Source organism: Abramis brama, assembly GCF_963993115.1.
Source record: "Abramis brama genome assembly, chromosome: 10".
Taxonomy (NCBI): Eukaryota; Metazoa; Chordata; class Actinopteri; order Cypriniformes; family Leuciscidae; genus Abramis; species Abramis brama.
This window is the reverse complement of record NC_139972.1, coordinates 8,369,798-8,385,569: the sequence shown is the minus strand read 5'-3', so window position 1 is coordinate 8,385,569 and position 15,772 is coordinate 8,369,798. Positions and strand designations below refer to the sequence as shown.

The 15,772-nt window shown below is 38.8% G+C and overlaps 1 protein-coding gene across 5 annotated transcripts in view; it reads right to left on the bottom strand.

Annotated features, from left to right (window-relative positions):
• Positions 1-15,772, bottom strand: part of LOC311090815 (NACHT, LRR and PYD domains-containing protein 3-like) — a 124,890-nt gene that overhangs the window by 70,214 nt on the left and 38,904 nt on the right. For 3 of the 5 annotated variants that reach the window (XM_084126358.1, XM_084126359.1, XM_084126360.1), the window contains exon 15: positions 2,450-2,620. The exons of 1 other annotated variant lie outside the window; for it this stretch is intronic. In XM_084126358.1, the coding sequence (XP_083982484.1) occupies positions 2,450-2,620 (171 nt within the window). Of the gene's footprint in view, positions 1-2,449; positions 2,621-7,770; positions 8,270-15,772 lie in introns of those variants that run through there. One more of the 5 variants, XM_084126362.1, reaches the window with a different exon arrangement.

The window sequence follows — 15,772 nt, the reverse complement described above, 5'->3', positions numbered from 1 at the left end:
TCCAAAACTAATCAACGAAATGTTGTCTTTCATATGTCTGTAACATAGGTCTTTCGTTTTTATTATAAGAAATATAAATGTTAATTTGCAGTTTAATACGTTGCTTATACAAATACATTTTATTTCAACATATTTCAGTCGATTTTTACTCAGTATAGCAATACAGTTTGCTAAAAGCGAAACATTCATTCACACACAGAAACGTGATTCAAATTTAAACTGTCTTTTTGCCAGTTGTGGTAAACAGCGCGCATCTCTGCCGTTCATTCATTCACACACAGAAACGCGATTCACTTGAGAATGAAAAAAAAACGTACTACAGTATTCCATAGCTCAGGATCCGTTGTCCTCGAAATACCAGCACTTCTGAGGTACATTTTCCATTATTATTATTACGATAGTATTATTCCTCACAGCGCTGCGAGATGGTGTAAACAAGTACAATGATCTGAATAAGCTTGATGTGTTTTCTCGAGCTGATGTGGGGGCGTTCACAGGTTTGCGTGGATTGCCTCGGTCATTTGCGTTTGAATAGCGCGCGCTCTCCGTGGGCGGGATCACATTAAAACATAATGAGCTGAGATGAGAACGACTGACATCTCTCTCTTTTCATACAGATTGCATAAACTGAGAATATTTGTTTTTTATAAAAATTACTTCATTTAAAGGAAGAGAATTCAAGCTTCATGCCTGTGTGCCTGTGTGACTGTTTGACTGAGTATTCGCTGAGTTATGGTTCATTTTCGGACGCGTTTCAGAATGGACTTAACTGACAGAGAGAAGGCAGAACTCGCTTCGTGTTTATTTTTCTTTATTTGGCAAAAAGCACAACACTTTGTTTTTATTGTGAGTATTCACAAACAAAATACACCCTTAACAGGATCGATTGATGTATAACACAAGCATATAAGATAAAAATTAATATTAGTATTTTGATTCTTTTTTGCACTGATAAGGACGGCGCGATAGCCGACCTCAGGGGGTTAATATGTTTGATGGATCATTAGACTGAGATCTAAAATGTCACAAAACATGATCATAAAACATGTAAAGTATCATTCAATCAGGAAAATAATCTCTTATTTGCACTATATTAAAATTCAGTCGTGCAAAATCTGCTTTAATAAATGAGACTATTCACAATGTAGGCTAGTTTTACTGTTACTTAGATCTGTACTATGTAACATGTATGGAGTGTCAATTAGTGTGTGTGTGTGTGTGTGTGTGTGTGTGTGTGTGTGTGTGTGTGTGTTTTCATTTTACAAAATTAAAAACAATACTTTAGAATGTGTCAATGCAGAAAGATGAACATAATTAACAGTAAGAATGAATCCAGCATGTTCTTCATTTCTCAGTTCTGACTGTGTTGAGCTCGAGTCTGTTTAAAGTCAAGAGACTGAAATGTTGATTGTGTGTGAAAGTGTGTATTTCAGTGTGACTCTCAGTCCTGCAGTTTCATGTTATTGAGGATCAGCTCATGTGTTCAATCATTTACAGCTCAATAATCTGAACTCACAGCAGCAGAAAGAGGCTGAACACTTCAAATATACTTTACATTGTGATTCATGTGTGAGAGTCAAATATGATCGTACTCTAATTTCTCCAGTTTACAGTGAGGATTCTGTAGTACATCAGACAGCAGATTCACTGATTTTCCTATTTTATTCCCAGACAGGCTCAGTTCTCTCAGGTGTTCAGGGTTTGATCTCAGAGCTGAAGTCAGAGCAGCAAAACCTTCATCTGTGACGCCACAATAACTCAACCTGTAGAGAACAATGACACACACTTCACTCTCTCAGTTCAGATCAGATCAGTTTAGCAGTAAATCCATTATTAAAGAGAAAGTTCAAACTTAAAGCACAAATTAATATGTTTGATGGATCATTAGATTGAGATCTAAAATGTCACAAAACATGATCATAAAACATCTAAAGTAAAATCAATCAGGAAAAATAATCTCTTATTTGCACTATATTAAAATTCAGTCTTGTGCAAAATCTGCTTTAATAAATGACACTTCACAACATAGGCTAGTTTTACTGTTACTTAGATCTGTACTATGTAATGTGTATGGAGTGTCAATTAGTGTGTGTGTGTGTGTGTGTGTGTTTTCATTTTACAAAATTAAAGACAATCCTTTAGAAAGTGTCAATACAGAAAGATGAACATAATTAACAGCAAGAATGAATCCAGCATGTTCTTCATTTCTCAGTTCTGACTGTGTTGAGCTCGAGTCTGTTTAAAGTCAAGAGACTGAAATGTTGATTGTGTGTGAAAGTGTGTATTTCAGTGTGACTCTCAGTCCTGCAGTTTCATGTTATAGAGGATCAGCTCATGTGTTCAATCATTTACAGCTCAATAATCTGAACTCACAGCAGCAGAAAGAGGCTGAACACTTCAAATATACTTTACATTGTGATTCATGTGTGAGAGTCAAATATGATCTTACCACAGTTTCTCCAGTTTACAGTGAGGATTCTGTAGTACATCAGACAGCAGATTCACTGATTTTCCTATTTTATTCCATGACAGATCCAGTTCTCTCAGGTGTTCAGGGTTTGATCTCAGAGCTGAAGTCAGAGCAGCAAAACCTTCATCTGTGAGATCACAACTCCTCAACCTGTAGAGAACAATGACACACACTTCACTCTCAGTTCAGATCAGATCAGTTTAGCAGTGAATCCATTATTAAAGAGAAAGTTCAAACTTAAAAGCACAAATTAATATGTTTAAGGGATCATTAGATTAACATCCAAAATTTTACAACATGATCATAAAACATCTAAAGTATCATTCAGTCAGGAAAAATAATCTCTTATTTGCACTATATTAAAATACAGTCTTGTGCAAAATCTGCTTTAATAAAGGACACTATTCAAAATCGGCTAGTTTGACTATGTTAATTACTAGATCTGCACTATGCAATATGTATGGAGTGTCAATTAGTGTGTGTGTGTGCTAGCTTCAACAGGGACACTGTATTTCCCTGCAGAACATACAGTCAGCCATATTTAAAACTTAAAAAAAAAGTAGTAATGTATTGCACACATAACCAGTGTTACTTGCTTAGAGGAGCCAGCACCAGGGTCAGATTGTACAGCACCTGTAACCCCATCCATAATCATCCGTCCCTTATTGCCTACTCAGAGCCAACTCCTCTGCCAGTGTATTCTGGTTTTCTGAATTTAATTCTTTATTTCTGTTTGCTGCAAACAAGTGTGATAAAATGTTCACAAAAGTAATAAAAGGTTGTGGTAAATACTCTTTGAATTAACTTGAAATAACCACTTTGAATTATATTTTTATATTTTGTCTTTATCTGCTGCCAAGAACATTTGGAGTTGGGGTTGCATCTAAAAATCTAAAAATCAATGAATATTAATCTTTCTTAGTACATACATGAACATTTTTTATATATTATAAAAATAGGCTATTGGCTATATTACACATATAGGCTACACATACATATATACATACATAATTTTACATAAATATAGAACGTATTTGTTTAACTTACACATTAACAATCAGCAATCTTTCTCCAACAGTCTTCTCTTGCTTTGGCAGCAGAGACCGTATTGTTTCGAGCTTGAAATACATATTTAAATTAATCGTAATTATGAATGATCATCTCTTGCTCCTCCGCGGAAAAATATATCGCTCTCGCTCTACCCGCGATTGGTTGTTCAGTGTCGACGTCACTCTTTTATGTGCACGCGCGCGTGGAGTAATCATAGCGGATCAAAGCCTGAGTTGACAGAGAAAGTTGATGAGCAGCATCATGGTACCAATAAAGTCTGATTGCATCGGTTTGGTTTTGTCAACTCAAAACTAATCCTGTAACCCCGAGTTTGTTCAGCTACCTTCATGGTACAGGCCCCGGATCTCCTGTTCCTGAGTTTATATTAAAGCGTTTGAAATCTTCTTCTTCTTCGCGACGAGCCGTGACAGACTACCAGACCTAAAAATGGAAAATTTAGATTTCATCCTCCTCGCTCACAAGAGCCAAGATTTTTTGTCTTTTGCCACAAACTTCTTTTACTTTGCAGTCACCAGCCCCCTTGACGACAACACTGTCTAAAAAGTAATTTCATGCACTTAAGTAGATTTTAGAGAAAAAGTTTTTTAAGGTCATAAACAAATTAAAACTCTTCAATGCAAGTGTAAAATAAATAAATAAATAAATAAATAATAATAATAATAATAAATATTAAATAAGTTTATAAAATTATCTGAACAAATGGTCTTATAGATGTTGTTTTGTTGGTGAAGAAGTTCGCAAAATTGTCAGCAGTTAAAGAGGAGGCGGGTGGAGGTGGACAGAGGAGAGAGTTGAATGTCTTGAAGAGTGATCGTGTGTTGGAGGAGCTGTTGATCTTGTTGTGGAAGTATGAAGATTTTGCAGCATGAACATCAACAGAAAAGGAAGAGAGGAGAGATTTATACATGCTCAGGTCAGATGTGTCTTTTGATTTGCGTCATTTGAATGTTGAAGTCACCAAAGACTAAAACTAAAAAAAAAACATTTGTTACTTTAAATAAAATAAATATCAACTGAAATAAAATTAAATATTAAAAAACTTTAACTTATTGTATTTCAGCCGTTTGCCAAGGCAACATTTTAGTACTAAAATATCAAACTTAAACTGAAATAAAGTTAACTAATAAACAAAAAAAGACAAAAATACACAACAAAATTACTAAACCTTTAAAATTAAAATGCAAAATTTAAAAATAAAAGCTAGTTCAATATATTAATAAATCAATAATGTTATCTCAACGACACTAAATGTGTTTTAACGACAGATAATGGATGGTCACTGAAACTCACCCCCCACAGGCTCATCTTCAGCTCAAACTCTTTTTCTTCATCAAAGATCAGACGCATTTTCAGCTGCCGAAAAAATCATTCATCAGACAACAAAAGTTGGACAAAGACACCACACTGGACAAAGGCAAACGCACGTATGTACATTATTTATGCAGCAGCCGCAAACCTTACATGATCTGTGTATCTATTAGCAGTACTTGCTATAGTATATAGTCCATACTTGCTCTGTAACAGTAATAATCAACAGCAGTGTAGCAGATCTAATCCACCAAGACCAAATACATTAACATTACCATATTCAATAACATGCTAAAACTATCCGAGAGTTGTCACGATTGAAATAATTTATTTCAATAATAATAATACTTAAAACACTTAGAATCATGTGTAACATTATTATCCAATCACTTATTTTAATATTTGTGAATGATATAATCATTAGTAGTGGAAGTAGTTTATTATTGTTAATATTTTTACATTACTGTTTTTATTAAATTAATTTTTTTCTTCTTCAATATATTTTTATTCTTATTTTCTCACTCCCTTCGATAGTCTGGGAGGGGTGGGGGCACAGGGCTTCTCATTTCTAACAATTGGAAATACTCAGCGTTCTCTTCTCTATGCAACAACAACTCATTTGAATATCATGCTATTACACTTACAACTCCCAATAAAATCCATATTGTAGTCATTTATCGCCCCCCAGGTCAGCTGGGTAACTTCGTAGAGGAGCTGGATGTGCTACTGTCCTCTTTCCCGGAGGACGGCACCCCACTTCTAGTCTTTGGTGACTTCAACATTCAAATGACGCAAATCAAAAGACACATCTGACCTGAGCATGTATAAATCTCTCCTCTCTTCCTTTTCTGTTGATGTTCATGCTGCAAAATCTTCATACTTCCACAACAAGATCAACAGCTCCTCCAACACACGATCACTCTTCAAGACATTCAACTCTCTCCTCTGTCCACCTCCACCCGCCTCCTCTTTAACTGCTGACAATTTTGCGAACTTCTTCACCAACAAAACAACATCTATCAGCAGTCAGTTCTCAGCTCCACACACACAGGAACCCAGTCTGACCCCTTCCACAGCCAATAACCCTCTGTCCTCCTTTTCTCCGCTAACCGAGGAAGAAGTATCTACACTTCTCCTCTCCAGTCATCCTACCACCTGCCCTCTAGACCCCATCCCCTCACACCTTCTACAAGCCATCTCTCCCACACTTCTACCAGCACTCACACACATCATCAACTCATCCCTCCATACTGGCACTTTCCCTTCTGCATTCAAGCAGGCTCGGGTAACTCCACTGCTTAAAAAACCAACACTAAACACATCATCTGTAGAGAATTACAGACCTATCTCTCTCCTACCATTCATTGCGAAAACACTTGAAAGAGCTGTTTTCAACCAAGTAACATCCTTCTTGTCTCTAAACAACCAGCTGGATGTCAACCAATCCGGCTTCAAGAAAGGGCATTCAACTGAGACTGCATTACTGTCGGTCACAGAAGCCCTACGGATCGCAAAAGCTGCTTCCAAATCTTCAGTCCTCATTCTCCTGGATCTGTCTGCTGCCTTCGACACTGTGAATCATCAGATCCTTATGTCCAGCCTCTCATCACTGGGCATCACAGGTACTCCTCTCCACTGGTTCGAGTCCTATCTCACAGGTAGGTCCTTCAGGGTCGCATGGAGAGGCAAGGTATCCAGAGCACATCAACTGACCACAGGGGTTCCCCAGGGTTCAGTTCTTGGACCCTTGCTCTTCTCCATCTACACCACATCACTGGGACACATCATACAGGCACATGGCTTCTCCTACCACTGCTATGCTAATGACACACAGCTCTTCCTCTCATTTCAACCAGATGATCCCACAGTAGCTGCACGGATCTCAAGCTGTCTGGCGGACATCTCGACATGGATGAAGGAACATCACCTGCAGCTCAACCTGGCAAAGACTGAGCTTCCCATCCTCCCTGCCAATCCGTCTCTACAGCACGACTTCACCATCCAGCTAGAATCATCATCAATCACCCCATCAAGGTCGGTCAGAAATCTTGGAGTAACGTTTGATGACCAGCTGACCTTCACAGATCACATTTCAAAGACAGTTCGATCATGCAGGTTTGCACTGCACAACATCAGGAAGATCAGGCCTTTCCTAACTGAGCATGCAACACAACTTCTCGTCCAGGCCCTGGTCATCTCTAGGCTTGACTACTGCAATGCTCTTCTGGCTGGACTTCCATCATGTACAACTAAACCTCTGAAAATGATCCAGAATGCTTCAGCTCGTCTTGTCTTCAACGAGCCCAAGAGGGCCCACGTCACTCCTCTGTTCATCTCTCTGCACTGGCTACCTCTCGCTGCTCGCATCAAGTTCAAGGCATTGACGCTTGCTTACAGATCTATCACAGGCTCAGCTCCCTCCTACTTTCACTCACTCCTACGAGTCTACATCCCTACCAGAAGCCTACGATTGGTCAACGAGCGACGTCTCGTGGTTCCATCACAGAGAGCCACAAAATCACTTTCCAGAACATTCTCATTCACAGTTCCATGCTGGTGGAATGATCTCCCCACCCTCATCCGGAATGCAGAATCCCTGACAACATTCAAAAGACAACTGAAAACCCATCTCTTCCGTGAGCACTTAACCTCATAAAAAAAAAAAAAAACTTTCCCTTTAAAACCTCACTTATCGGGCTTACGCTACTCTGAATAATGCCTGAACTTCGTATTTTGAGCACTTGTTGCGTTGTTTTTGCCTCCTCATGGTATCTCGCTTAATTTAGTCCTAATTTGTAAGTCGCTTTGGATAAAAGCGTCTGCTAAATGACTAAATGTAAATGTAAATGATAGAAATTAATATTGCAATTAGTAATTAACTGTGTCAGAGGCAGGAGGGGAAAAACAAGAAACCAGTAAAAGATTGTGAAGATTTATTTAGAAACATTAATAGATCATCATATACAAAATTGATTAATATTTAAAAAAAATTGACAGAAATAAATGTTCAGTGAAATTATTTGCATAATCTTTGTCTTCCTCTGCTGGTATAATTTACTTATAACACTTTTCCCAAGTTATAAAAAACTTATAACACTTTTCCCAACACTGTCTATATTGCACAATAAATCTATTGTCTAAGGCTTGTTTTCACTTTGCTTTAACCGTTTGCCACGTATTTTAAGTGTTTCACCATCTACATTGTGATCAATATCTAAAAAATTTGAAACAATTCAAAGCTGCTGTTTTCAGCACTCATTTTCATGAGCCATTACTATAAAAGAAGAAACTGGTGTGAAGTCACACACACACGTCAGTGTGATCGCTGTATGTCTCTGTGTCTTCAGTCTCTGTAGCGGCTCTTTATTCACCATCAGCTGATCCTGAGGAAACTGAACTGACGTCTAAACACTGAGAGTCCTACAATAAAACACACAGACAGACACATATGAGTATGAGACATTACTGAGTCACATCACATCTGGAGATCATTTCAGAAAAACAGCCAGAGATATTAGTATATTATTACAGCCAGAGATATTAATGAAAAACTGGAATAGATTAATAACAGCAAATGATAAACAATTCTCACTTTATCACTCACACATACACACACACACACACACACACAAACACAATGTAAACACCTTAATCGAATGAGCTCGATCTGAATGAAATTTTAATCGGATTGGGTGGTTTATTCCTTTTCTAATCCGATCGAGAGGACATGTAAACACTTGATCAGATTGAAAACCGAATCTGGAAAGTTCTGTGCGTGTGCAATGACGTAATGCCGTATGATGCGTACGAGCTGTTGTAGTTGTTGAATGAAGTGTCATCATGAATGACCAACACAATCTCACGCCTTCAGTCCTTCTTTCAGACTCTCATCCACAGGCTGTTTCGGGTGCAGGTAGGGGTGTTTTTACTGCGTGATAAATATAAGCAGCACGGCACAACGGGTCATGTGCTCATTGTCTCCTACACTGTAAAAACTAAAGGAGCCTCAAATATCCTGTCGGATACTCAAGGAACTTCAAAATGTAATTTAAGTGCCTCAAAGCTCTTTCTCCTATAGTAGGGTTACTGGAGGAGCATTGACAATCTTTAAGGTTCTTCCTGGAACTTATGGGATCCTTTAAGCACTTTGTATTTAGTTCAGAGGTTCTGGAGTCACCTTTTCATTACCATAAGACCTTGAAGTGCGAAAAATGGGTTATTGGAAGATCTTTTAACATTTAAGTGATTCCTGGAAGATCACTTATGTTAAAGCCAGCATCTGGAGGAACCCAATGGTTCAATGAGGCCAGAATAAGACTATTATTATCCTATTATTATTATTATTATTATTATTATTATTATTATAGGCTACTTAAGTTTGATTCAGTATACCCAGGTGAAAAAGTCGTACTATTAAATGTATTAAAAATGTACTCGAGTGTGTTTTAGTAGGCCTACAATACAAATATACTTTAATGCATTTTTAATACATTTAACAGTGGCCTACGTCTCACCGTTTCACCTGGGTAGCTTACATTTATTTAGTGTACATGAATATCAGTCACGTGACCTCTTACATCATCCGCTCTTTTTCCAGTTGACTGCCGCCATCTTGAGTACCTACCGAGTACTGTCTATGGTACTGACAAGCATTAGCTAGCTAGCTTGCTACTATTTATAGCTTCTTACGGATACAGTAAATGGCTACAAAAGACAACATTTCGCACCTCGTCTGCCATGAAACGAAACGCTACTTTCAAAAAATAATATCGTTAGGGTGTGATCCCTACGCGATACCTGATGCGTACTTCCAGCCTCTGTCCGCTGCTACCGAACTATCAATCTTATTCTATTCAATGATATTATATGTTGATCCGACTATTTTAAGCGTGTATTTAAATGGTCCAGGGGCAGAACTTTTGCCAAGCGTGTCAGAGGTTCTGGGTTCTAATCCGCACTCATATAGTTTTTTTTCTTTTTTTCTTAACAAAACCGATTATGTTTATCAGTGGTTGTATATCAGGCAGGGACACGTTTGTGTGCAGTTTGTTTTGTAATTTCACCGGAACGAATAGAGAGTCTCTCCACATTGAAGCGCGTGTAAGAGTGAAGACTGTGCATGATCTGCACAGACTGCGCCACTGATCGCAGCGGCAACGAGCACTTTGATCACTTGATTTCAGAAACAACACATTTCAGCACTAGATCGCCTCTTATTTAACAAACGAACGAAATTAATGCTCTGCTAGTTAACTGGAGATGTTTTGTTTATTTGTATTGGTACATTCATGCGAGATGTTTTAAAAGTGGTGGGGACATGTCCCACCCGTCCCACCCACAAATTACGGCGTATTTTTTCATCCTGAGGTAGCCTGTAATGGCGCTTTTCCATTACCAGTACCAGCTCAACTCGCCTCGGCTCGGCTCGCTTTTCGCTCCGTTTTCCATTGCAGATAGTACCTCCACAATAGTACCTGGTCGTCATAGCGACGCCGCAGGAAACTGCCGTGACTTAATCTTTTACGCGAGACACACCCGACAAACCCGCTACCCACACACACAGGACAATGGAGGAAATCGAGTGTATGCTGTTTTTGGATGTTTTTGTTTTTGCTGTTTTTTATTCAGGATACTCCGTCTGGCGCGTGCAATGATGACGCAGTGAATAGTGACGATTCTCTCTGACCAATCAGCAGTCTGCCGTGTTTTCACGTCACATTTTAGTATCACCTCAGCTTGCCTCAGCCCGCTTAGAACCTCGCCGGAGGTGGTACGAAAAAAAGTACCTGGAAGCAGGTACAGGTACAACTTTTACACAGTGGAAAACCAAACAGAGCCGAGCCGAGTCGAGTCGAGGCGAGCTGGTACTGTGTAGTGGAAAAGCGCCATAAAAGGATATTTTGGGGTCTCCTTTTTTGTTGTTGCATCCCACTGCACAACATATTGAAGGCATAGCTAGCTAGTTCCTTTGCGACTGACGTGAATCAGGTACTCAAGATGGCGGCAGACAAGTTTTAGAAGTGAGTGACGTCAGTGAGGAGACGTTGGTGACATCATCTGATATTCATCTATAGGCCTATTTTATTGATTAATTTAAACCTTAAACAACAACAGTAAATAATATTAATAATATGAAGAACCAGGAGGAGAAAAGTTTTATTCTGTCACAAAACTGCTGCTATTCCTCTGCTGTCGTCGCTTCAGTGATGCTCGCGCTGCTCGCGCGCAACAAAGCTCAGCTGATCGTCATCGGGTTTGAAAGTAACGGCTCCTCTCATCAAAGCTTCCACCGTTTGTTCGGCTCTCCGTTAGAAGGTTTGTAAACTCGCCAAATAAATATAAATACAGAGTCTACTCACTATTCCAACACACATATATATAAACTATATTTATTATACATTACTACGTTTTTACAGTGTACTCATTTATTGCACAGTATCTGGTATGAAGGTTTTAGCCGTGATAATTGTCTTAGATTGATTTAGTCATTCAATTCAACATATTCTGTACAACTGTGTCTTCAAATTGCTGATATAGCCAAACTAATTTAGCTGATTCCTGCTGTCGTCATTGGCGTTTGTTATGAATAACAAAATCAGGTTAATATAGTTTGGTCTGTTTTTGTTTAGCCTAACTTTACTTTACAGGTGCCCTCATTCTCTCAAATACCATTTTAAAGCCATTTACTGGTCAATAAATATTATGTTGTGAATAATCAGCTTTCCCCAGAACGGTACATTTCTAAAATAATCTGAACATTTCAGTGGCAACACTGAATTACAGTAAGTTACCTGCACCACATGCAAGTACTTTATTACTATGAACTTTCTCTGTGTGAAATTGTATTGTTTGACTGTGTACTTGTGTTTTTTAATCAGTTATTCTCTGAAAATCTTCCCTCATGCTCTCAAATCTCATTCATGTTACTCAGAAAAATAATATCACAGGTTTGGCGCCAATAATTCTATGCATTTTTTTCTTATTATCATTTGCATTTGAATATAAGACATTTTAACTCTGAATTATAACTTCAAGTTCAGTCTTTTTTTTTTTTTAAAGGAAAAAGCTATTATATGGCTTCAGAAGACTTACAACACAAACACACGAGTTGTGAAATCATTGATTATTTTTAGGATCTTTTCTGGGACATTTTTGGAGCTTAACCATTTTTACATACATTGTTGCATTGAATTGAACTAGACAAGTGTACATAAGTATGGTTTAATGAATGATTTACACAAATTTTTCATGCAGTGAAATTGAATGGTGACTGGGGTTGCATTATGCCTGAGATCTGCTTTTGGGTTCCACAGACAGAAAGTCAAACAGGTTTGGAACGTCACAAGGCTGAGGAAATTATTTAAATTTCACAACTATCACTTTACTGGACCATCCACCAGAAAAGAGGAAAAACAAACGGAAAACGAATCTGCTGTACCTTTTCACTTTTCTAACTCTTTAAGTACCTCACATGTCCCTTGTGAAGATTTTATTATTGATTGCATTTTATGTTGTAGCGAGTAAAGGTGCGGTCACATTTTTGAATTTCGTGAAATTACACAGGCAAAAAAGTCCATTGACCATTGTCAGCAGTGTAGCGATGTAATGTATGAAGCACAGCTCACACAGGAGTCACTTTCAAGCAGCTTTCTGTTGGTCAAATCTAGCGAATTCCAGTGACCACCTTGGTCCCATATTGACATTTTTGACCACAAACGAAATTGCTGATCGTGTGGATTCTTATTGAAATGACTGGAATTCACCAGTGAACATTCACAGAACAACAGATAATTTTACTGCACATTAATACTGTTTGTCTCTAGAAGTAGAAGCCTCTACTTCTACTTCCTCTATCTTGTTTCATGAGAATACTCAACAACCATTTATGAATACTGTTGATTCAAGTCACACATTTAAGCTTTTCAAAAGCCAATAGTGTACATTACAGTCTCCAGTCTAACGGCATCCCAGACTTCAACATTTTATGATTCAAAATAGCTGAATAACTAACCATCTGAGATTTTGGTATAGAGATAAAGGTAAGGATCATCATTTTCAGGAATATTACAGCACAATGAGAGCATATTAGCACTGTTTGTTTTTGGCATCTGATAGAGCTTTTGGACTTGGAAACAGTGATGTCAGACTTACCATCGGACTGAAACACAAATGTTTTAAAGTTAAGTGAAGATTACATTTTTTTTTTTTACATTGATTTATTTCGTGAAACATATGTGTTTCCATGCATTTTGTTGAGATGTCTTTTCTTGTATAGCCTATTGTATATACATGGTTGATTATTCATGTTGCTTATGTATTATACTATTTTTTGTGTATTCATTGATATTAATCTATAGTAGCTTTTTTTTCCCAAGTGCATGGGAGTGTATGTATAAAAATAAATATAAAATATGTAATAAACAATTCTTATTTTGTATTTGGTTCAATTTGTTTATTATAATAGAAGTCAAAGGTAACCATAGTAACAACATGAAATTAAATATTTAAAAAAATGAAATTTGGTTCCTGGAGGCACCCAAAGTGGTTCCACACAGTGCCTAATATAAGAGTTCCTCAGGAAACTTGTGTGGTTCTTCACTGAACCGCCCCTTTTGCCTAGAGGATCTACAGACGGTTCCGCCGGTGTGGCAAAGTGAAGAACCCCAAAAGGTTCCTCCAGGCACCTTTTATTTTTACAGTGTATTAGGACCTGACCCGTAATATATAAATATTAAGTCTGCTGTTTAAAACAAACAAAGTAGGATAATAGTGTGTGCAAACAGCAGGAAATATTCGTGCAGTGTGTGCATGTCAAAAACTCAATTCCGATTTGAAGCTTGTGACATATAAACACACACATCAACCTGATCATTTTATTAATTGTTCATGTAAACACTACATTTGGATTCATCAGTCGGAATGAATTAATTCCAATAGAAACAAAAGTTGTACATGTAAACATGTAAGGGATGTAAATATTCATGTAGACCTAGCCCAGGGGTCACCAACCCGTCGATCTTTGAGATTTTCCTGTAGATCGTGAAAATAATATTAAAACAGCTTCAGCCCCCCTAAACTTCTGCCTAGCCCCCCTATGTGTGATGTGTGATTAAGTGTAGGCTACACAAATTCGTGTTCGCTTCAGTCTTGTTATAATCAGATTCAGCGCGTTCTTCATCTTCAATCCGCAGCGGCGCAGAGCTGAGCGCACGTCAACAGAGGACAGTGTGTGTGTGTGTGTGTGTGTGTGTGTGTGTGTTCATCTGAGCCTCATTGGTCTGCCACTGCTCGTCAATGTCAGAATATTTGAGATGACCAATCAAATCAAAGTAGGCGGGCTTTAAGTGCGCAGACGCTGCAGAGCGCGGGAGTTTTAGCCAAGATACAGACAGCTAACATGGCTGAGGCTCCGCGAAAGAAGCCGCGAACCTATTATTTTCATCCAGAATGGGAAGAACAATTCATTTTTACGTTAGTTAAAGACAAGTGTATATGTATGTTATGCCGGCAAATACAAGCACTGGCTAAAAGAGGAAATCTGGAGCACAATGCTAACCACCCGACCTTTAGGGATAGCTATCCACCGAAGAGCGCCATCCGTGCTAAAAAAGTGGCGGAGCTAAAGTTGGAGTTGAAAGCCCAGCAGTCGCTCTTCACTAAACCTGCGGTTCGACATAGGGCTGCTACAGAAGCATCATTTCGTGTTAGTCACCTTTTGGCCAAACATAAGAAGCCTTTTACAGACAGCGAGTTAATCAAGCAGGCTATGGCTATTACCGCTGACACAGTTTGCAACGACTTAAAAAAAAAAGATGACATCAAAACAGCATTTAGCAGTGTCCCGCTTGGCCCCGCAACAGTGACAAGAAGGGTCGAATCACTGTCGGAGGACGTGGATCGACAGGTGTTAAGGGACCTGTCACTTTGTGAATATTTCTCACTGCAATTGGATGGATCCCTGGATGTAATGGACACAGCTCAGCTTGTTGTATTTGTCAGAATGGTTTTCCAGGATTCTACAATGAAGGAGGACTTTCTCACTCTTCTGCACTTGAAGGACAGAACAAGGGGTGAGGATATCTTTAACGAATTTAAAAAATACGTTGATGAAAATTGCATTCCCATTCATAAACTGGTGGCAATCACTACTGATGGGGCTCCGGCAATGCGCGGTGTGCGCTCTGGTTTTATAGCGCTGTGATCCTGCTTTTCCAGACTTTGAGAATTATCACTGCGTAATTCATCAGCAGGCCTTGGTTGGGAAAGTCGTGGACTTCTCTCACGTCATGACACTGGTGGTCAAACTGATTAACTCGATTCGAGCAAAGCTCTCCAACATCATTTATTCAAGGCGTTATTGGATGAGCTCGATGGCGCTTACGGAGACCTGATTTTCCACGCTGATGTCCGGTGGCTGAGTCGCGGCAAAGTGCTACAGAGATTTGTTGACTTGCTGCCAGAGATAAAGACTTTTCTGTCAACGAGGAATGAGGAGCACAAAGAATTGTCAGACGATGCGTGGCTACTTGACCTGGGATTTCTGACGGACTTAACGGCAAAACTGAATGCACTCAACACTGAGATCCAGGGAAAAAACCGACCCCTATCCCACATGATAAGCGCAGTGAATGCGTTCAAGGCCAAGCTCGGTTTTTGGACCACACATCTGAACGGCAGGAGACTAACACATTTTCTCAACCTGGAAAAAATGTCACAAACCATCAAAGACAAGGATGCGTTCCAACCGGAGCAGTACTGTGCTCACCTGGACAAAGTTGCGACGGAGTTCAATCGGCGTTTTGGTGAGTTAGACGTCATGGAAGACATTGCTGCATTCGTCTCAAACCCATTTCAGCCCATTGATGTAGAACAGGTAGCAGCCAAATTCCATCAAGGATTAGCTTTGCAAAGTGGTGTTGACAT